This window comes from Stegodyphus dumicola, chromosome 6 (genome assembly GCF_044657685.1).
Source record: "Stegodyphus dumicola isolate Sdum_Otavi_A_Nest chromosome 6, ASM4465768v1".
NCBI lineage: Eukaryota > Metazoa > Arthropoda > Arachnida > Araneae > Eresidae > Stegodyphus > Stegodyphus dumicola.
The window spans coordinates 64,121,998-64,147,211 of record NC_140773.1 but is presented as its reverse complement, the minus strand read 5'-3'; the positions used below and the strand labels follow the sequence as shown (position 1 = coordinate 64,147,211).

Below are 25,214 nucleotides of genomic sequence, written 5' to 3'. Positions count from 1 at the left end.
ATTTGAATAACCTAAACACTTATGCATTTCTCATTTAATTCATTTTACAGACCACTAGTTGATTAGTTGCACAGAAATCGATGGCTGAGTAACTGAATTGGATTAGATTGAGTTAAACGCACGAAGGCTATTTGCCGAAGGAATTTCTAAAAGGAACTAGTATAAATTTTACAAGACAAAAACTTTCAAGCAGACAGCCTGTTAGTTGGACTGAAGGCTGAATGAGAAAAGTTGCTGAAATTTTTTGGTTGCATTTTGGTTTCGATTGTCAGAAAGAGACAGAATTGAATATTTCGATGTCTGTTCTCCTATAAGCTAATTAGTTTTAAAACTCTTTTCGGGTATTTCTCTTGTGGAAGTCGAGACCTTGAAAACAGGCTGAAATTCATTTTAATTTGTTTACTGTATAGCAATGAGTTCCCGAAAAAAGGTTTCTGCAGAGCTATTTCTACAAATTAAGACCTAAGTCAGTGTTTCTCAAACTTTTCTGTCCATGCGCTCCTTTCACCATTGCAAGATGATCATTCCTCAACTCTCCAAAACTCGAAAAATACATACACATTTATTTAAATTTAGATTATTTTTTAATGCAAAAAAGTATAGAAAATGTATAGATATTAAAAACTTGAATGAAAATAATTTTTACTTCTTTTTACGAAGTAAAGCAGATATTGTAATAATGAAAAATTCCGGGTGTCATATTTCAACGAAAATATCCATTTTGACCTTTATCGAATGCAATTTAACGATGCTTTTGCGTGACATCTGTACTTAAATACAGAATAAAGGACTCTTTTCCCCCATATGAATTATAAAACTGATTTAAAATGGATTCAAAAGGAATTTTTTTGTGGCGTCTGCATGTACATACGTATAAATGTATGTATGTATCTCGCATAACTCAAAAAGGAATAGCCTCAGAACGGTGCAATTTTGTATGTGGGACTGCTATAACATGTAGATGTGCACCTCCGTTTTTGGTTGCAATCGGCCGCACCAAAAATATATAAATATATGTATTATAATAATAATAAAATTTATTATATATATATATATTATAATAATAATAGTCAAAAATGCACTTAAAATTCTAACTTTATGTTCTTTTCATTTTTAATGACGACGATCTCTTATTTGAAAGTACGTGGAATTAAATCCACAGCCCCGTAGTCAAGTTGCTTTTCCCGCCTTTTCTACACGTACAGTTATACAATGTTCTGGAGATATTTAAAGCGAACTGGAATGGCTGACGAGGCTGACATCATTTCTTGGAAGCTCCGTCTTTCCAGAGGCTATAAAAGGACTCGCAAAGGAATATCGGGGTCTTTTCTTTAATGTAACGATGCAGTAAACTTCATACAAAAAGTTATTAGTAGTTCGTTTTTATTTACTTCGGAGATCTGATTTTTGTAACTGCTATTTCTCCTGAATAATAATAAATGGATCCTGTTTTTTAAACTTATCGTCTGATACTTTGAGCTTCGACTACGTCTATGATTCTTCACCAATCTATTTATTCCGGACAAAAGCTGGTACATCACATATATATAGCCCCACTCTGTCACTCGGCTCAGTGAGCTCAATTATTTTATTTTTATATGTTTATAAATTGTGCATTTTTTGCTTTAAAAATGATTGAATTATATTGTTCTTATTTTCCGGTTAAGGTTTTTATGCCTTTAGTTAATTTATATGCAACAGCTGTAGAAATCATCAACAATTTAAAAGTCGTGCTAAGCCTAATTTTTTTTACCATAGCAGCCATATTTGTTTACATTTGAAACTTGTCAAAATAGTGAATTATTTTTTTCTGCACCTTCAGTGTCTTTTTGCCGCGTGGGACCAAAACAAAATTTTTAGGTTTTAGTTTTGTGTACCGAAAAAATCTGCCTTCTAGCCAGCTGGCCGAATTGCTTATTTTTGCGTAGAAACTGTGACTTTAATAATATATCTTTTTAATTATTTTAATTGTATTTGGTGTTTTATATTTTTCTATATCTTTCAGTTTTTAATGAAGATATTTTGACTTTTTATGCATTTTTGCCTTGCGCCGCGAAGTGAGAACTTAATTAATTGAATGAGAAATATATCTCCAACGAAACTCGAGGAAATAAGTTTAAATGTAACGCGGTAAAAAATGCGCATAATTTAATATTCCGTACAAGGAAGTCATGTAATGTACACATCAGATTTTTTGTAATCATAAACAAAATTAAATATGGAACAAGTAAAGAAAAGTTTGACTGTATTTCCCTTGGAAACTATGAAATTCTCCCCATAGGCAGGAATTCACACCTGGGCGCCTAAGAAAATAGACAATTTTGTATAAACAACATTTGCGCAGGATTAAGAGAACTGTATTATTAGCAAAATATAACATATGGTATAGTCTCCGTCGAGTAAAATATCCATTTAATAAAACGTCCAATATATTTTATTTAATTAGGTAAAACTTTCCATGACCTTCCTGCAAAATCTGCAAAATTAGAACACTTCTTTATGACTTACTAAGTAGCTTACGGAACTGATTTAGAACACAGAGGCTAAGGAATGATTTTGTTCTGAAAAATCCTGTCGTTTTTTTAATTGTTGGCAAAATAAAAAGCACGTATGAAAACAGTCATTTTTCAACACTGGAACACAATCCTAAACTTGTTTCGCTCTGAGTTGCAGTTAAACAACCAAAAATGTTCTCTACTTTTCCTAATGGGCTCATCAATGCATTTCTACTCTCCCCGGCTACTTCTTTTCAAACATAACTGCTTCTAATTACTTGCGTTTTTAGGTTTTCTACATACGAATACTTATACGCCGTGCCCACGAAAGTACTACCTGGCTTTATTTTCGTAATCGTTGATCGTAGACATTTACTTCCAATAACAAAAATATTTGACTGCTTGGAGATGCTTTTAGCTTAGAGAGTTTTGTAGAAATTGAATTCTATTCAAAATAACAGTGAAACTTTAATCTTTTAGAAAAGTTTTATGATTAGAGTTTATAGAAATGAAATAAAAAGTTTGCCTTTTGTATAGAGAACTTTCATTTCTCTCTGAGAATATCTGTGATTATAAAGTTTCATTATTTTAAAAATACCAAGTTTTGATTTCAACTTGGCATTAAACATACAGGTGAATTTGTGGATTCATTGGGTTATATAAATGCAGGAATATAAAAAATGTGCAATAACCACGCCCGGATTTGAACTCCGAATCTCCTGAATACGCGTCAAAAGTATTTCCAGTTACACCACAAAGGCTCCAGGTTCCTCTTTAAGTCGCAATTACGTGGGAGCACACACAATGTGTTCTGACTAACTAAAGTGGTTACCTTATGAACGCATGACGATGATGACTCTTAACATTGTAGGCCCGCTTTCTTGGTTATATTGTTTCGCTTGGCTCTCTTGATATTCAGCAGCTACGATTTTTGAGCATTTATGTAGACTTTCCATTTCCTGCGCCATTCCTCGATGATATAGAATGTTATCCTGAAGCTTTCGTGTTGCATGTTTAAGGTTTGTAGATTTTAAAGCTAAGACCAAATCATCTGCTTAGCATGCTAGCTTTGAGCTGGGGTTTGAGATTGGTTTTGAGAAATCAAAAACATAGCAGAGATAAAAATCACTTCGATGATAGATCCTAGTGGAACGTCTGCACTGATTGGGATTACATCGAAGAGTGAATCTCCAACAGAGATTTGGACAAGAATGAGCGGACAAGGAGAATCAACTCTGTTAAAGTTGAGTTCGATGAGTTTAAAGATAAGTCTTTGAGCCAGACGCGGTCGAAAGCTTTCGCCACGTCTAGCAGAAATAGAGCCTGATTCAATTTACTGTGCAGAGCCGCCCTTCCAAACTGAGTGATGCTGACCAGTTGTTTGGTCGTCGAAATGTAATGAGGAAACCAAACTGTTCCGGGGGGGATAGTTAAGTTTAAATATGACTCCATTCTTCTCAGGATGACCCTTTCAAGAATTTTTCCATGTTCTGGCAAGAGACTACTAGGTCGGTAATATTTAGGCTTGGTGTGGTCTTTATTAGACTTCTGAATCGGGATAATCTTTGCTATTTTCCATTGAGAAGGAAAATAAGAATTATAGAAGCAAGCGTTGATGAGCGACGTATATTTGCAGATGATATTTGTGGGGAGAATTCTGATGGCAATATTTGAAATATCATCTGTACCGGGGTCTTTCTTTCTTTTCACCATCGACGGACCTTTGAAATTGCAGAACATACTTCGGTCCCGGTAATACTTAGATTTAATTTACCAGGCCGGAAAATTAAGAAACTCAGCAAGAACATGCATAACAAGCTACTCTCTCTCAAAGACCATCTTTATTCAACCCATACCCCAGAAGCTCTCGAAGACCTCACAGATGCCATAATTAAAGGCATCCAAGATACCTGCAAGGAGTTACTCCCATAACGAAGTACGAAAAAACTACATTCACTTCACTGGTGGAACAGTGACCTTAGGATCCAGCAAAAGAAATGCCGGGCCCTAAGGAGGAAATTAAAGCAAGAAAGGAAACAAGGCATTCAATCTAATACTCTCGTAATCTTCCAAAGAGAAAGAGCTATTTATAAAAGATTAATCATACAATCGAAGATTAACACCTGGAGATAATATTGTAGCAATAATAGAGATATCTATGGTCTTCATCAAAAAATTGCTATGGATAAATTATTCAAACCTATGCAGCTGTATATATCAGATACTCTGCCCAGCAATCAAAGTCCAACAGAATCCACAATCCAAAATATTCTTGATGCAGTCTTCCCTGTTGATGACATTTCAGAAGACACCCCTATGCAAGCAAATTTAAGGCATGCGAACACAGTCCCTGAGACTGCTGATGATGCGGAAATCACCTTAAATGAACTTCGCACAGTTCTTCGTCATCTCCCAAAGAAAAGGGCACCAGGGCCAGACGGCATAGATTATACTATCATCCACGTCGCCATTAACTCAAGCCTTCAATTCTTCTTAAAATATTTTAACAGGTATCTAACAATAGGCATTTTCCCACGTGCCTTTAAAGTCGGACACGTGGTCCTATTTCTAAAGAAAAACAGAGATCCGAAACTTCCTCCTCGTACCGTCCGATCTGTCTCCTGTCCGCCCTGGGCAAAGTATATGAAAGAATAATTGTAAGCCGTTTAAAGCACCTTCACTGCACAGATTATTTAAGTGATAGACAGTATGGCTTCCGTCCAAAATGCTCAACTGTGCATGTGCTAACAAATAGTCAAGACACCATCATGAAAAACAGAAACAGCGGCTACCACAGTGCCTTCATTAGCATAGATTTGAAAAATACGTTTGACACACTGTGGTGGCCAGCCATTCGAGCAGCATTAAACGACGCTAAGTGCCCCAAGAACATCTTTAGGGTATTTGACAGCTATCTCTCTGATTGAAGCTTAATTTATGTAAGTAATAACTGCGTCGTCAGCAAGCTACATAACAGAGGGTGTCCTCAAGGCTCATGTGCCGGTCCTGACCTATGGAACCTAACATTCAATAGCATTCTGAAGGCAGACTGGCCAGAGCACACTCAAATATTTGCCTACTCAGACGACGCGGCTCTCATTGTTAAAGGGAGAACAAGAGACGAGCTCCAACGACATTCTACGGAAATCTGTGAAAAATTCTATGAACTATGCACAGCCATCAAGCTACAAATTGCCGATCAGAAGTCTCAGGTTCTCTTACTTCCCAAAAAGGGTGGCTCACTGGCCAGGAGACCCAGAATCACTTTAAATGGCAGCAGACTAAAAATCCCACCACAGCTTAAATACCTGGGGTTAATTTTCGATGAAAAATTAAACTGGATCCAGCACGTGATAGAGACAAAAAAAACGGACTACAATAATAGCTACCAAACTCAGACAGATGCAGGGTTATCGGTGGGGACTGAACCCACATATACTAAAAACTCTGTACCTAACAGTAATCGAAAAAATTGCAACCTATGCAGCAGTAGTCTGGGCTATTCCAATGCAGGGACGTAAAATAAAGCACCTGCAAAGCCTGCAACGTCCCTTTACACTGGCCATGACGAGGGCATATCGTACCACCTCAACCAACGCACTCAACGTCCTTGCAGGAATAGTCCCACTACATCTCAAAGTCCTGCAGGAAACTACCATTCAGAAGGTAAAGCAGCTGCAGCGAGCCGCCTTTCTGGATGAAATAAGTTACTCCTCAACGGACTATGAGACACCACTACAACATCTAGACCTACACCCATCCCAGCAGGGACAAGGTGTCAATATCTACCTAAAAGAAGACAAACACCCACCTGCTACTTCTCTCAAAATTTTTACAGACGGTTCCAAATTAGATAACAGCACGGGCTGCGCACTGGTAGCTTACAAGAACGATGCAAAGAAGTTTCAATGGAAGGGACACATGCACGATAACAATAGTGTGTTCCAGGCCGAAGGTACAGCATTGGCAAAAGCCATAGCCTACATCAATACTACTGGAGTTACCATTGCCACCGTTATCACAGACAGCCTCTCTGTTCTACATGCCATCAAAAATGTGAAACAGCCCTCTCCGATTATAAACAAGATACAACAAACTCTTCGCGAAAGTTATCATCAAAAAATCCACCTAGTATGGACAAAAGGACACGTGGGCAATGCAGGAAATGAAGCTGCAGACACACTGGCTAAGGAAGCAGCAAGTAATAAGGATGCTGAGCAACTCAGTATAGACTGGCCACTCTCCCACTTGAAGCGAGAAATTAATTTAAAAATTCTCTCCAAGTGGCAAGAAGAATGGGACACTGATACAACCGGTAGGAGAACGCACTATCACATGTCCTATGTAAATCCTGCACAAGTCACTAGCTCGCAACTAGTCAGATTTATCTCAGGGCACGGGCCGTTTCCTGTCTATTTCCAACGTCATGGTATAACAAACACGGATATATGTATCTGTGGCGAGACGGGTACGCCCGAACACTATCTAACTACATGCCCTCTGACAAGAGAGTATCAAATAAAAAGCAAGCCATTGCTCGCTTTGAAATCGCTAGGTTTGTTAATCAAAAATTCGTTGAAGTGTTATAAAATATGAAATTGATAATAAAACAAATTTTAAATTCAAATTAGGGCTTCCACACGCCGATATTCTATGGAAGATTACGTTATTCAAATTTTGATGGCTCTAGGTACCGTCGTTTTATCAAAACATACATGTTTATCAAAACAACCAATGTTCAAGCCTTCGCAAAGTATTTACTTAAGCAAAAGCATCTCGCAAGGAAAATCATGAAAATGATGGACTTATTATTCAATAATGGGATTAACTTATGTCAGGTGACATAATTACCCAAGATATCTAATTTTTATAAGTTAAAAATATCCCCACAGTAGTGACTTAATGTGACGGACGTTTTATTAACACTTCAGCAAGTATAGTGCTATTCAGATAGTTTTAAATGTACTGAATTTGTAATAGCGTGACACTCTTTTGTAACATATAAGGGAGTGTATATGCGTATTTAGACAGATAATGCTTAGCATACCTATTGTAATGTATAAATATGTTTTAATAATAGAAAGTATCAGATGCATAATGGTAACAGTAAAGTAGAATTTATAGTATGGAATGTTTAGAACTGAATGTTTAATATTAAATGTGTTTTCAACAAAGAATGTATAGCATATATAATGTAACTGGAAATGGTATAAAATAGGAGTATCAATGGTAAAACAAACAGAAAGTATAGCACATCTATTTACCTCACGAATGAGTAACTAGTATAATATGTATAGCACACTCATAATCAAGTAAAGCGTATTTAAATCATGTAAGTGTCAAGTGTATATTGTACCTAATGTAAAAGTTCATGTTCTGTCTGTATCTGGATTTAATAATAATGTATATCGCTATAGTATATCTAATGTATAATATATTTAATACAATGTCAAGCTCACTACATAAGTAGATTCTGTGAATTTAGCTCACTGTATTAATAAGCAAGTGTGTAGGTTGTAGCAAGTAGTTCAAATAAGTTAGTGTTACGTGAATTATGTACAGAATAACTGTAATCGCAAGTGATATATATTTAATGCAAAGTAATGTATATACAGCTATGGTGCCTAAGTGAAGAGTATACTGTAATCGCAAGTTTCCTTATCTAACACAACGTACAGTATTTATGTAACACAGTATTTATGCATTTTTATTTTTTGTATATACTTATATTCCAGAGTTATTAAACTAGTATTATTTGAATGTATTGGATGTAAAATTAGCATGTCACAAACGGCCCTATATGACCATGTTCTTATGTTTCTCTTACATTTCAATAATTACTGTGGCCCGGGCAGCTGGATGGCACCGAAACATATCGGATGCTCTGGATAATGGTGGACGTGGTGCTGTACTGATTAACCACTATGGTAAAGGAACAGTGCCAACGTCCTCCGTCACTCACTCACCATCGACGGAACTGCTGGCCCACTGGGTTAGGATCTTTTCAGCCTGTTGGATGGTGGCTTTGCAAATGCGGTCAAGAGCAGAAGACTGACGTTAATTACGGAAAGTAAACGGCTGTGTCAGGAATCATAAGAGGAGATATATTTTAAAAGGAAAGTGTTTTTAGGTCTCATTCAGTATCAGTATATCAGGAATATATATCGCGCGCTGGAGATAAAAATGTTTTTTTTCGTACAGTGTTGCCATTGCTCGCTTTGAAATCGCTGAGTTCGTTAATCAAAAATTCGTTGAAGTGTTATAAAATATGAAATTGATAATAAAACAAATTTTAAATTCAAATTAGGGCTTCCACACGCCGATATTCTATGGAAGATTACGTTATTCAAGTTTTGATGGCTCTTGGTACCGTCGTTTTATCAAAACATACATACATTCATGCAGACTCTTCGTTATTTAATTTCTTTAAATATAATGCAGGGCGATAATATTTTGTGGCAACAATTTGAAAAGTGATTCGCCGTTTATAGTTTTCAACGCAAAATGCCAAAATGAAATTAATAATCCTTCTGGGCAAATTGCCCCTTTGGACTAATAATGTATTCTGAGAGCGATGGGCTGATGCCTAGCAGTAAGGGTTTGGAATCAAGGATATATTTCGCAGAACCATTATATTACTTGCAAGTATTTCATTAACTGATATTGTTAAATTTTGAAATTTCATATAAACTAGAAAAGGGATATAAAAATTAGGAAATATTTTATTTTTAAATAAACATTCAATTTATGTGTAGATAGCTGCAAATATTTTACTCAGTTGTTGTAGCAGAGTTGTAATTTTATTGGGGGGAAAACTAGGATATTCCACTGGTTAAGTAATGGAAAATCGAGAAATTTTTGCGATCGAGAAGCAAAACGCTTTTTTCTGGGAGGGGGGGGGTCCATACCAGAAACAAAGCAATAACACAGACAACTAGCATGTAACTAATATTAAACATTTTTTTAAATTACAAATTTACATTTATTAACCAATTCAAGAAATGCATACAAAAGCATTAAAGTCAATATTACTGTTTAATTTGACGGTATTTTTAGACATTATGCTGTACATGAAACGGCTTTTTTTCGTTAAGAAGTTCGTTTTTAAAAAGGTACCCTTTTTCATCGAAATTGTCGGCACTGATACGAAATGAAGGGCGATTTATACTATACCCCAATTTCCTGACTTGTAAGACGCGCATTGATTTATCAGGTTAAAACTTGGGGAAATACTTAGACAGAAAAGAATTAAGTACCTATTTTAATGATAAACACTTTATACAACGAAAACGGAACTGTTGCATTAAAAAATTAGCAAATACATCAGCGTTTCTTAGAATCCCAGAAATGCGTCATCACTGTTGCTAAAATCATAGTTATTTTCACTTAGGTTGTCACTGTAACTAGATTTGCCACTTTTCTGAAACACAATGTCATCCTTATTTCCACCTAGTGCACTGCTAATTCCACACTTTTTAAAAGTTTTTGTAGGATAAAATTGGATAATAGGATAAATGTATTTTTCAGTATTAACTTCATTCTGAAGAATTTTCTGCAATCTAGTTTGCGTTATTTTATTCATAAGTCTCAAATTAAAAACAATTTAATGTTTATATGTCATAAGAAAATCAACCAAAAAGCAGCGACCGCAATGTAATTGAAAAACAGTCCTTAGACGTGAAAAGGTTGAAAGCCATTTGGGTTAACACTGTTTTCTCAGATACTCAGCTACTTCGCATACATGTAACATAGCATTCAAAATGAAAAATTCAATATTTACTACAAATTCATTCATGTAACAAATATTTGCCTTTCTACTCCTACTTTAAAAAAAGATGTTATTTGCCTTACAGTTTATAGTTCAATAATACATTTTCATTGTACAAAATTGCATTCATTCGAAGAATTCAATTTGTATTTTCCTCTGTATAAAAACTGAATGTAGAGAAGCTAGATGTTTAAACGACCCCCACATTTTCTCAAGACCACGAGCAAGATTGTCCCCTCCTTTTCAGCAACCCCCCGTAAACAAAGGGGTTCTAAATTTACGACCTGACCGCATATAAGGTGATTTCTGTTGGATCACGTCGATGGAATTAAAAATAAATGCATGAATAAACATAAATAAAGAGCTTAGTAATGTGTCCTCCGAGGATTGGCCACGAAACGAGAAACATTGAAATAAGGACCAGAACATGGAAAGAAGGTGCACGGTGGAGACTGCTGAGACTAAGCGGAACACTTTTCACTATTATCGTACATGTTAGGCATACAGTGCTTAATAATTAAGGATGTGCTATAATAATCAGGTACAGATGTAAGGATGATCAAATACATTACAAATTGTGGAATACATTAAATGAGTTCTGGATTAATCATAATATTAAATATAATTAAAAACAGAAAAAACAAAAACTAACAACAAAACAAAAAAGACATTAAGTAAATTAATATATATAAGGAGCGGGCTGCTGACGGCACGGTGTTCAAGGAAAGAAGTTCCTCCAGGCTGTCAGCAATGCTTTTAGCAATGATAATGCAGTCTCTAATGCGGCTTAATCGTGTTCTTGAGCCATGCCGGCATATTGATTGCAATTGGTCTTCCAACTATAGCGGGGTCTTTTCGGATTTGCAACTTGTTAATTAGCTCTGTAATTTCAGCAGGCATGGCTAACGTGGGATGTGAGCCGATGGAAAGTTCCGCCAATCACGAATACTAAGTAATACATCGAGCGCTAAGTTGCAGTCCATTTGCCAAGGGTTAGTAGTAAATTGTTAAATCATACAGAAAGGAGTAAATACCTTATATACATCCCCTTTTAAAGGGTGGATGGGTCTAGGGGATCCAATTGCCTAATTCTGGTGGTGACCATTTATCTTACAACCTTTTAGCTCGGGTAGCTTTTAGCTCGGTTCCACTTGTCATTTAGGTTATATTGAGACAGGAAACGTGAAAAATGAGCAACGCCCTCCTCGATAAAGTCCTTCAGCCATACTGTTCCAGATCAATTATTTATGATGTGAAATAGACAGGGTACACAACATTATATGAAGATTCTTAACGCCTCTGACTACTGCCTTTACTCCCCTAAATCACTTTTGCTTTGGTGTAGGGAAGCTGACTCCAAAGCCTTGAGCCCGTAGAAGACATGAATAAATATGGTATTTTTGAGGAATGGAGGGAGTTAAATACTGTCGAACCAAAAGGCCTCTCGAGGAGTTGCAGATAAGGGATTAAGGGCAGGAGACGCTCGGATCCGTCCCTCGTGAAGTTGTCTGTCAAAACTGAACAGAGTGGGCAAAAGTCGAAAAGTCACCTATAATGTGTCCGAAGTCCCAGCCAACAACAAGCTTTCATTATTTCTTGGCTTATGAATTTATGAACGGGATAAAGAGGACAAGAAATAACACAACGTGTCTCTCCTTCTTCTTTTATGCTTGTAATAAATTGATTTGCAACTGCAGGAGAGGATAATTATCTCAAAAACACGAAAGTGGATGGAGCAGCTTAACTAAAATGGTCAGTAAAAATTTCATTTAAATCTTAGAATGAAATACGCAAACCGAGTGATTTTGTTCTCTTTCTTATATTCTTTATGAGTTATGTTTTTCTCCTTTACCAATTAATGTTACTGATTTCTATGTGAATTATGTTAGTTCAGCTAATTAAGTTTATTACTGTTTATAGATATTTATGTAATAAATATTTGCTAGAAATTTGCTCAAGGTATTTCTGAAAATAAGATGAATTAATGCATTACAGCGACAATTTTAAAAAAAATTTTAACATCTATTGTACCTGTAAATTCATCTAGGATCCAATGGATTAATCCGTTAAATACTGGTGATTCTATCCGTGTTCTGTGCTGGCTGAATGCGTATATATGTCTGTATGTATGATTTTCTTCCTATATCAAATCAATATAAACCTAATTTTTCTTAGAAAGATATCCATTAAAATATCCGCGTTTTTTAGACAGGTTTGATGTGTTTGGCTATAATCATTTAAACAGTCTCTAAACTTCTGAAGTTCTGGCTTGAAAGCATGTGACCGTGTATCTTAAACGCTTTCTCCTTGAAGTCGTCTGTTATCAAAGATGAAAGCAATTAACTAATTGATGCATTTAAATAAAACTAATTTTCGTAATTTATTTTTTATTTATTATTTTTCTACTGTCCGATGAATCCTTGGCCTTTTATTGACACTTCCGTTGTATAATTACCAATCCCAAGTATGCTATCCTTAACTTTATAAAATATGCAAACTAAAAACACAGTATGATAAATGAATCCCTTTGTTAATGGTAAGAATATGGTTAACAGTGTCTATTAAGAGCTCTTGCATTTGCTTGTAGATGGGGGAACTTCGATCATAACAATGTGATTCTTTATGTTCAGTTTGTTTCTGCGTTTCTTATGGATAACATTTTAATTGTAAAAAATCCTTCAGGACAGGATAGCTTGATAAGATTATTTCATAAAATATCATACTACAATTTTACCCTTTTGCTCATAAGATATCTTTATTGCTTCTTATAATGTGGAATGCTTCATTCGTAAAAAAAAAATAAATTTTAAATTAACATTTTTACACTTTGATGAATGCTAAATGAATATAAACTCCAGAATGCAAATGGTAATTTTGTAACTATTGTCATTACGAACTCTCAGAATCAGATAAAACGCGATAAAATAACTTTTGTTTTGTAAAGCCAAAATACATGTACGCTGGATTATTTCATAATTATTGGCTTATTCTGAAACAAAGATACTTTTTATTCAGTAAAATATCTGTGCTTGGTAACAATGTACTTTTCCCATCATGTCTTTTGACTTAAAAAAAGCGCGTGGTGACGGAGTCTAACAACATAGTAGCCTAGAAATTGCTATTGGCAGAAATTCTGACATTCCGGCTAAGGAATCGTTTGTCATCAAAGAAACAGTCCAAGTGTCGAAAAATGTAGAATTCTTAACAACACCAAGTACATTGAATACTTAGATTGAAAGTGACATATTCCCAGCAAGCAGTTCTATAAAATGTAATATCGTCTATACATTGAAATTTTGAGTCATAATAAATTTTTATTGTATTATCCGAATCGAATAAATCGTTTGCTAGAAATGAAACGCATTCCTTGAATAACGAAATATATTTATTTAGGCACCACCAAGGGAAAAAAAATACTAAAGCTATTTCATACATGTTACACATCTGTACCGGCTACACAAGAGGCCGAGTTGTTAAGACCTCCGAATATAGGGAGCTACCCCGATTCAAAACTTAGACAAAAAGTCTGGCTGCATGATTGATTTTCGTGGTTCTTCTTTACGTATAACGTGAAGTCATCTGTTCTCTTAGGTAGATAGCCTTGGTGTGCTTTACCATATTTAAATGCCATACATTGTTACCAAGCACAGATATTTTACTGAATAAAAAGTATCTTTGTTTCAGAATAAGCCAATAATTATGAAATAATCCAGCGTACATGTATTTTGGCTTTACAAAACACATGTTATTTTATCGCGTTTTATACCCAACCGCCACTAGGGCATCTCGAGTTACATAAATTCTTTCTTCTTTACATTACCTACTTTAATCAATGTTTTAATGCATTCATAAATTAAAAAAATACCTGATATTATGTTTTTATTGAACTAAGGATATTAGATACTGAAGTAATCACATAATAGTTATTAGTAAGTTCGCGTTCTAACGGATTTCAGTTATTTAAAGCAACATTAATGCATCGCAAATAAAATAAAGTATTGGTAATTTTTATGTCATAACTCCTTTTAATAAATCTAGTTTTTAAAATATATTAGACTATATTATATTAGAAATTAATCCTTTAAAGAAAAGAATTGATTTATATTTCAACTTCTGTGTTTTTAAAGAGCATTATTTCTTATAATAGTTTCTTATAAAAATTAATTTTTCTATATTAACTATTGTAACTCTCATAAATAGTACATTTTATTACAATATAATGTACTTAAATCATAGTGTTCTTTTGCTATTCATAATAAGGAAAATCACAATAGTCCAGAAATAACTAATAAATTGTTTTCCTGGGTTTGTTTTATTTTTAACTATAGTTCGGAAACGTAGGCTAAGGAGAAAGAAGATTGACACAGTTAATTATTATTTCCTAAACATTTCTACTTAAATATGCAAAACATTTCTGTTTTTATTGGTAAATATCCTTCATACTTATAAGTCAAGAAACAGGGTAAAACCTCAAACCTCTACTTAGGTCCTTATCCAAATTCATATACTCTGTCCCTTTAGCACATAGCAAAAGTTCCCACTATTAGATCCACGTGGCAAATGTAATTTTACAACACCACATAAACTACGCAGAGCACGACTCGCATTCTCATCTTCTGTCCAAAAAGTGTAATGTTAATTGCAATAATGTTCTACGCAAATTGTTATATTTAGGACAGTATAAAAAGATACGATCTTCCATATCATTCTCCTGGCGAAACAAGCATAATTGGAAAATTTGTTAAATAGAATCTATACAATGAAATCTTAATTTTAAATTTCTTTTCTTTTTTTTCCTTGGAACAATAACAATATCCTTCTTCATAGTAGAAGATTATTTTCTAGAGGAAATTTCATTCATTTTTCAGAACTCATGCATTTCCGAGGCCCACCAGCTGTTGAAATTGAAGTTGCTGCACTCTGCTAGTTCGACTGGATCAAATCCCTGTAAATGAGATTGCTGCATTGGAGTTACTGTGGTTTTCTATATGTGTAACATGAATAAGAGACATCTCATTTAGAAAGTCATATACGAATGAATAAGTAATCCACGAATGCATTCTTCTCCTTAGGCAGATAGCTTTCCAGTACTTTGCCTAATCTAAATAATCCAATTCTTGTGTTCTTTCATATTCTTTACTTAATTGTTCTTCCTCTGCATAGAACAAACCTTGCGTCCTACTATTATTAACAACTACTGGAAAACCACTCTGGAGAAGACCTTTTATACTGTTTATCAACTATTTCTTCAGATTGGATGCTTACATGGCCTAGCATTCAATAATGATCTATAGGTCTTTAAACATTTTACCATTTTTCAGAAACTCTTGATTTAAGAAAAGCGTTTATATTGATCATATTCAGAATTACCCAATATAGTTAGTTGAATTAAATTCTATTTTGGTAGCTATCAGAATTAAAGTCAGTCGGTTACACTTGGCAACAGCAAAAATTTAAATGACAATGTAACATAAAATTAATGATTCCATACATGATTTAAGTAATAACTCAGAATAAATGGACTAAGAATTTAACACGAAAAATCTCCACATAGCCTATAATAAAACCGATTATGTGACTCTGTATGAATAAAAAATAGCAGCCATAAAACTGTTAGTTAAGCCATACATCTGTCATAAAGTTAACGTAAGGAGCTGTTGAACTTACTCAGTAAAATGCTTGAAGAAGGAAATGTTTCAGAATGATCGAAATATTCTTATTTTCTGCGTATTGGCAAATCTGAGAAACTAATACGTTTTTTAAGCTAAAGTTTTGTTAAATTCTTCGAAAAAATTTATATATGGTAACATAATTTGCTGGGTGATGATAAAAATAATTTTCCACCGAATTATCATGGCTACCTTCTTAACCGTCTCTCACGCAATTGTGGGAAAAATTTGTGACGACATGAAATAGTTTTTGAAGCCACGACTTACATTCTTAGCGATATATATTAACATAAGCTTGCTTATAATTTGCTTTAATTTAACTCTCTAGTTTAAAATATGTTTAACTTAAGTATTTTAGGAAGAGATGACCATTGGATCACGAGTTAGTATTTAAATAAGAGAAGATAAAAGTAAAATGGAGCAACACTTATCGAATAATGCGACAAGGTAAATATTCTGCTAAGAGAAAATTTCGTCTTTTCTTCTACATGTAGTATACTATATGCATGGTATTTTTCAATGAACTCTGATATTCATTTAGACATGGAGGTGGCGTAATTGTCCACTTAAGGAATGTACTGACCATGTTATAATTCTTCCAGGATGCTACTGAGCATATTCTAAATTAGTGTAATTGCTGGAGATGGTCAATCTCCTCGAGAAATGTACCTTGATAAGTCTTATCCCAAAAAGGGCATTAGCCCGATTAGTCTCGAGACGGGATTCGGCGGCGTGTCACTCTAAATGTGTGAATCACTTTTCAAATTGTTGCCACGATATGTTATCGCCCTGCATTACTTTAAAAAACTAAATAATTAAGAATTTGCATGAATATGCGTATGTTTCTCGCAATGTGAAAAAAAGGACTGTACTTATAGGGTCATCAAACTTTTAATAACGCAATCAGTTCTCAATACGAACATGGGCACCTGGAAGCCCAAATTTTGAGCTTCGAATTTCATATATCTCATATTTTATAAAAACTCAATGATTTGAAATCGAGTAGTGGTAATACTGTACCGATTTAAAAAATGTTACCTCTATGAAATGAACACTGTTATCTTATGAGATTCTAAAGATATGCTGTTTTTAAATGTTTTGTGAGTTTGCTATTCAACTGAATTTTATGTGTCGTAAGTGGAAAGAAGATGATATTTAATTAATAAATTTAACACGCAAAACGTTAATAATAAAAAGACAAAGAAAATGTTTTGCAACCCATCTCACTAAGAAAGCTATACATCGATATGATGAACTGAGGAAAGAGTGAAAAAATAGAAAATGTATGTCAACACTTTACACTTCATCAGGAACTCTGCTCTAAAGCTTTTGTAATTTTGCTATTAAATTGTATATAGCGTAAGGGCGAAGGAAATGATGCTTAATAATAAAGCTAAAGAGAAAAAAAGAAATGGGTGAAATGGCGTGAGTGCAACAGCAGACTGGTAGACTGCGAGCTCAGCGAGAGCGTAGAAAAACCTTAACAAACTCTTTTGGGCGGGCGTTAAAATCTTTCTTTTTTGTCATTATTTAAATTTCAATTAAAAGTCCTAGTCTGGGGGAAAATATTTCTCTAGAAGAAGCGAGGCAAGAAGAGAATAAATAAAAATATCAGACACATATGTATTAGGATGAAAATACTTAAAAGCTTTATTTTGAAAGCGATAGTCTTCAGGCATAGGAAGTCTGTAGCAGTCATATGTAGTCATGATATCATCGTGTACCTCTGTTTTCAATGGAAAACATTCCGGGTCGGACTTCCAATTCTCTTGCCCAACTATCAGTCTCTCTAAAGGATTTTCAGCTGGGGAGCGTTTCAAGTGGTCCCATGTAGCAGAACCATTAACAAGACATATGAAAGCCACTAAAAACTGTGATAGCTGACTTCCCTACCACTAGTGTGGCTAGTTTGTAAGTATATCAACTAGGTTCGCCACAATTTGCCAAAGTATACTCTCATACTGGTTTTAAGAAGGAAAGCAAAAACCATTTCTATGCATCTGACATTAAGACTTTTGAGTAAAAGTTAGGAGTATTTTGTTGAGATCCCCCCCCCCTCCTATTTGGATTGACGTTCAATGACAAGCTGAGAAAGAATCCTAAATATCGTAGGATAATATGCCAGGTGTTCAGGTTTTCCATGTTTAGATTTAGACTGTTAATAGGCATGAAGAAGGTAAACATTTTTCAGGAGATTCTATATATATGTATGTAGATCTATATTTTCTGTAAATAGATTTATGCAGCTGTTTCATAATAAGTTCTGATTCATACATAAACCAAACGTTTTGGGTAGATAAGGTTATATGATTAAACAGTATAGATGTAGAAATTAGATGTAAGGCAACTTACTCGCACATTTGGTTCAATTCGTACTCCACAATTTCTGTAGTATGAAAAATATCTAGGTCAAACATAAACGTATGAAATGGATTTAGACAAAGAGCAACAGCAGTCTCATTGCATGTTACGGCCGCAGATATCCTTTCAGCTAGAAGTAATTATTAAAGAACTGAGATATAAAATTATAACAAGTAACGAAATATTTCATAAAAAATAACTTACTTACAAGAAAGGAAAGAGAAGGCCATACTGAACATGTTAATAGTGCATGGTAATGAAATAATAATTTACAAAGTTGTATAGAATAAATAAGAATGAAGTAACACATAAATCATATTGCACAAAAGTACATATACAACTATTATTATTATTTTTAATATAATAGTGAAATTTGATTTAGTATAAGAAATAAAAATACATAAAATAATAATTTTTTCAACTAAAATTATCATTCTTCAAATTTAACCAAATATCATAAAGATTGAGATTTGTTGATTCATAAAGTTTCAGATTTGAGTCTTCAGCGAAATTAGGATATTTTCAAGCGCCACCAATCTTAATGTATTTTTCGGAGCGGGGAGAACATGCAAAATCATGGAAACCTTAATCTGAATCGAAACCATGGATTTCAACCTTTCATGTTTTTACTTACACCCACGAATAATTCACAAATCATGCGCTTTTCGCAAATTTGCTACTTTTGTCAAACCCGTGCTACTAAAATTTATGTCTATGCGAATTTGTGATGTTTCAGCTAATCTATCATTTCCTCATGCTAAATTTTGCTTTTTAAAAAGTTTTTCACATTGTCAAAAAGTACGTATATATTAACATAAAACATATATTAAAATTAATCTATGAAAAAAAAAATCTGAAAGGTTTCATATTTTAAATTACGTCCAAAGGAGCGTTTTTTTAACGTTTTGTGTGTTACCTTTATTTATTAAATATCATGTTCTTTGTACTTAAACCATAAAATTCAGTTCAACAGCAATGTCGCAAAATAATTTTTAAAATGAGCATATCTTTAGAGTTTGCGATACACAGTCTCGCGCGCTGGAGATAAAAATGTTCTTGTTGTTGTTGTTGTTGTTTTGTTTTTCGTACAGTGTTGCCATTGCTCACTTTGAAATCGTTGAGTTTGCTAATCAAAAATTCGTTAAAGTTTTACAAAATATGAAATCGATAATAAAACAATTTCAAATTTGCGCTTTCTGATGCCATATTCGCAGTAGAATTACGTCATTCAAAAATTGGATAGCTCTAGGTACCGTTGTTTTATCACAATGCGAGACACATACATACATTTATGCAGATTGTTCATTACTTAATTTCTTCAAATATAATGCAGGACTCTAACATTTGGTGGCAACAGTATGAAAAGTGATACGCCGTTTATAGTGATTCGACGCAAAATCGTAAAACGAAAACACTAGTCCTTGAGGGACGAAGCCCCTTTGGACTAAAAATAGTTCATTTAGATTTTAAATCAAAGTTCGTAATTCGGAATTCTGTGATCGTAGCGCATATGTGCACTCAGGTTACTGTATTTGTCGCGGATATTTTCATGCGTTTAACCAATTGTTTTGTTTAACATTTTGATCTTTGAATCTTGCAAAGTCCTATAGCTGCTGCATTGACTAAAGTATCAATTATGAGTGACGTCAAAATATTCAGCACTATCTTTCAAAATTACTTGGCTTAGGTATTCATGTTTGACAGCTGATTAGAAAAAAATAAGAGACAAAAAAACTTTTATTGCTAGCTAGATGAAGGTGAACTGATTCAATGAAGCGCAATACTTCTTTACAGCATAAGCAAAGTTCTCACCAAATCTTGTTTGAAAATACTTGTAATATAAAAAAATATATCAGAAAAATAAATAGTATAAATAGCAGTAGAAATTGAAATTTGGAACTTGAACCTGTTATACATCGATCAATGTGAAAGCATTACGAGCACTTTATGATTCCTGTGAAATCAATGTAAGAAGTTTAAATTCCTTGAGTACTGTACCGGAACCTTATGGGGGCTTTTAGGAAAATTTATTTTAAACATTGTATTGGATGATATGAATTTGGAATTTAATAGAAAGCGAAATTACAAGCATGACAGAACTTCTCGAATTAACTATATTAGAGGTAGAGAACTGGGAAATTAAAAAAAAGCGATACAAATTATGGTGTTAAACAGAATAAAAGTAACTTTTCAAGAGGAGTAAGCTTTTCTACTGCTTTCTACTGTTTCGATGTTAACCACAATGAGAAGCCGTGCTATTTTTATTGTAATCAAAGTACACATGAAAAACGCGAGAAAATAAATGAGGGGGGGGGGAAAGTCGAAAAAACCAAGAGCGTTGTTCTATATGTTTTACGAAAGGAAATGTATTCTTTGAATATAAGATGATAGAACGTTAACCCTGCCAGTTGTGTAATAGTTTAATTCATAATAATTTTGTAGCGATTATGGATATATAAATTTTCAATATGTAGAGAGATTTAGTATTTAGAGAAAGTATTTTATTTTGAGAACGCTGTTCTCGTAGATAAAATTAAATTGCTTGTGGATTAAGTTTCGCGTTCTAAATTAAGATTTTATAAAAATGAATAAATGTAATGCCCTTCTTATTTAAACCTTAACTGTATTTATCGCTCGAGCATTATGTTGCTTCTACTTCTTCTCGAGAATTATATTACTTAGAAATGAATTTTTATCTGGTGATAGATATTACTGCTCACATATCATCAACTGACACTCTTGACTTAATGTTCGGAGGTACACTTTTTAAGATGTTATTTCGATTTTTGTAAAATACTGTAATATTTCCCGGAGTGCATAAGCAACTTGTGTAAATAAATTCTAAAATGAATATGAATAATTTGTATCTTACTTTATAAGGTTTCATCAAGCATTCTAATGTGGACAGTGTAAAACACTAAAAGTTATTTTGTAAGAATATTAAATATGAAAATCACTTTCAGAGATACTAAACAGAATATATTCGCATCGTCAAATAAGCAGAAAATAGTTGCATCCCCATTATTAAACTCTATGACTGTTAAAAATTAAATTGCAAAACATTAAATCTATGACAGTTCTTGAAACTGTTGATAAAGGCATCTACTTACAAACTTTCACTGTTTACATAGATAGAGATGAAACTAAAATTCAGTTATTAAAGGCCCACCAGCGGCCGAGCGGTAAAATCGCTGAACGCTGGTAGTTCGGTCCGAGGTTCGAATCCCGCGAACGGGCTAGCTGCATGGGTGTTTTCGTGGTTTTCCCCATGTGTAACGTGTATACGAGCCAGTTTCCCTTAGAAAGTCCTCCACGAAGGCATTCCTCCCCTTAGGCAGGTAGCCCTAGTGTGCTTTGCCATAATTAAATAAATACACACACTTATTAAAAATTCTATTTAATGTTGGCTCTCTGTTTCCATGGTACTTCTGAATGTCAGAAAATTTTGTAAAGAATTGAATATCGAAAATACAATCATAAAATTGCTTAAGTAATTTCAGATGTTGTTGCAGAATGTCCAATAGTAAATTAGTAAATAGTAAAGAATAGTAAATTAAATACAGCTATTAGAGTGACTGGATTGACCTTTAAATTCACAACTGAAGAAATAAAACTGGCAAGAGAAAAGGACCTTACAGATCTTCTGGTACATGGCGCGCATGAACGAGTTCTTCATAAAAGTGTAGCTAATACTGTCATGTTTCTTCGCCAGAAATTCTGGATAATTAGATACAGACAAAACGTAAAACAGGTATTAGAAACTGCTTCCTGTGTCACTGTTATAATTCCCGACCGATGCAACAGGCCCTGTCAAAAGAATCTTCATCTCGAATTGAAAAATCACATTTTTTATGTTATAGGACTATATTGTGATGGCTCACCTTTCGTTAAAAATGAAGATACTAAGTATTATAATATATCCTATTATTCACCTACCGTGACATTATACTTAAACTAACGAAAAGATCTAACAATTTAAAATATTTGTCTTTCGACGATTTGTATCTAGAAGAACGTTGTGCTTTGCTATATGCTTAGATAATACTCGTGCATTCAAGGCAGCTGATGCGAAGCTCAGACAGATTTGACAGGTATTAAGCTATTCTTACGTAAAGAATTATTATGCCAAAGAGCGCATTCAGTGAAAATGCATCATAGGAAGAAAAACCTGGTAGGACGGATTTTATGAAATACGTACGGCCCGTAAAAATAATATTAAGAAAAATTCTTGGTCGAACGTCATGTCTAACCGAAGAATTAGAAACTGTATTGAGAATGAAGCAGTGATTAAATTGTCGACTCTTGATTTGCATCGTCCTGCCCAAAGCAACAGGAAGGGATGTTCTGCCGTTGTGGTAATCATTCGACATCCAGACCCACGTCTTCTGCAGAGCTTTTGATCCCTTTGGTAACAATTCCGCACACTAAGACTAAAATGCACATTCAGATTTCTCATGACAACGGATTGTCTTGCACTAGCTTACAACATCCCGACAGCCGTCCCACGCATTTCGTCGTACAAATGGTGGCTTCGGCTTATACTTTCCGCTTTGGGTATCTTGGATTATACGGAACTATCGCTGCTTGCGAACTGACGCATAAGAGATCGGAAATCATCACTTTGAAGAGAAGTTTTAGACTTGGCGTAGTCTTTACTTCACCTATCACTTGTCCCTTAGGGCTACAGATGTAAAGTCTTAAAATCTGGTCAATACGGAAAGGCCTGTACTAAGAAGTAAATAATCTCGGGAGAGTACATGAACGTAAAATAAGTATTTCTTGTAGCTCTCTAGGTGGTGGTAACTCACATAAATCTTGCGAAAGCAATTTACAGTTGTAATACCATTTCACACGTAAAATAACAATACAGTGAATATTTGTAAAGAAAGTAATATATACAAGTCCCATTTCGAATTTACACTCACAAAGGGGGCGAACATGTTCAAATCTGTCAAAATATTATCTCATTGAAAATGCCCAAATTATTTGTATCGCTGGAATCTTGATAGTTTACAGTGTTTGAAATGTGAAGACTAATTAATATAATAACAAATTTACAAAAAAAAAAAATAGTTTATCAGTTTCTTTCACTGCTTAAAATTATTTAATTTTTAATATATTTAAAATTAAAGGAATTTTTATGAACTAGTACTTTACTAAACAAACCATTAAAAATGCTTTAAAAGGAGGTCCATAATAAATTATTGAACTATTGCTGATAATTATATTGCATTGATTACTAATCATTATTTCTTAAATACTTAAAACCTACCTTAGATAAACGTAGAGTTTTGTTTTTATTTTGAAGAATTTTTTTCAGTACACAATAATAATCAGTTCTTTGCCTATCCATCATTCTTTTATGTAGTAATTGCATTTTTTACTTATGACGTAAATCTTTGTCTTTATATTAACCAGAATTCAATCTTAGATTGTTGTCATTCACAAAAAAAAAAAGGCTTTATTAATTTTGGAAAATTTGGTGCGTTTCAGTAGCAAAATATTACTTCTTTAAGAAGAGGGAACTGTGTAATATTGCCTCGAAATTCGTTGAATATTTATATAAAATTAATCTAAACTAACATTAATCTAAGTTTGAATGTTGATTAAATTAAGTCGGGATACTCCTTTTTCGTCTCGTTAGCCAGTTGTTAATTGGAAAGTGCTGTAAACGGAATAATCGTAATCCACAAGCAGAGGGCGATTTACGATGCAGGAGGTCAAGAACAAAATATCTCCCTCCTCCTCTGATACTTTTCAGTACTGATGCCTATTCTAAAAATAAGTCATAAAATAATCTAGTAATTGATTAGGTTTTCATTTAAAAGTTATTTAAGAAAAATTCATTTCATCTTTCTATATGTTTTGATCTCAGTTATTATGAATTGTGTAAATTATAAGCTTAAGCATTTTGAATCAGAGTCGTATTTTCGTCCAGAAGAAAACTAGGATAATTAGAATGCAATTTTTTTCTGATAGTATTACAAACCTTAATAAATAAACACAGGGAAAAATACTGCAATTAAAGGCCCAGGGCACTGCCCGGTTTACCCTCATTACCTTTTTTTTCTGCCTTATGTGCAACACGTAAGCAGTCATGATTTTACATTATATTTCAAGTGGTTTTCGTAAGAGTAATCAACGATCTCTTTTTAAATGCAAAAACAAGGCTGATTCTATTAAGCTGTTAAAACACGGAATGATGTAGCTATTTAAAGGAACATTGATACAGCCTTGGAGAGAACAAGAAGTGTAGTTGTTACGCGAAATATTTTCTTTCTTCCTGATGAAGCCTTTTTCTCGCTTTTATTTCTAGCAGTAAATTCGTTTTCCTCAAAAACTATTCCGTCGCATTAACTTTTTTATAACCGTTGTTTTATTTGTATTTTTTCTTTTGGTGTTTTGGCATTAATTTGAGGTATTATTCTGATAGGGAGTTATCTGCTATGGGTACATGGTTAAAATTCTACATACGTATTTGTGTTTGATTCTGCAATGCAATTTTAAATTTTTTAATTGAATTGCCCTACTTTACTACTACTTTTTACTACTAAACTTATCTAGAAATTTGCACTGGCATTATTTATATATGAATTTCGTTACCTTTTAAAATGCATTTTTTATTCACGTAGGAATAATGAACGCTTTCATAAACATTTCGTTTTATATTTCTTCAAATAATTATTTTAAAATTTTTCATTCATTCATTCGAACTGTGTATTTTAAATATATATATATTAGGTGTAATTTTTTTAGAATTTCTTTTTATTTAGTTGAGCTTCATTTCTTCGAAAGAAGTGAGCCAGGCCATGATGTGCTTGAAAATTGCATATTTTGACAGAGAAAATGTAGCAAAGCGCAGTTAATAAGTCTTTCAATGGCCCGTTCAGAAATGTTCTATAAATGAAAAAGTTGTACAAC

General features: G+C 33.7%; 1 protein-coding gene across 1 annotated transcript in view; it reads right to left on the bottom strand.

Annotated features, from left to right (window-relative positions):
* Positions 1-25,214, bottom strand: part of LOC118184400 (uncharacterized) — a 53,476-nt gene that overhangs the window by 14,764 nt on the left and 13,498 nt on the right. Inside the window, exon 2 of the mRNA XM_085818423.1 lies at positions 18,285-18,423. Coding sequence (XP_085674549.1) covers positions 18,285-18,423 — 139 coding nt within the window. The remainder of the gene's footprint in view (positions 1-18,284; positions 18,424-25,214) is intronic.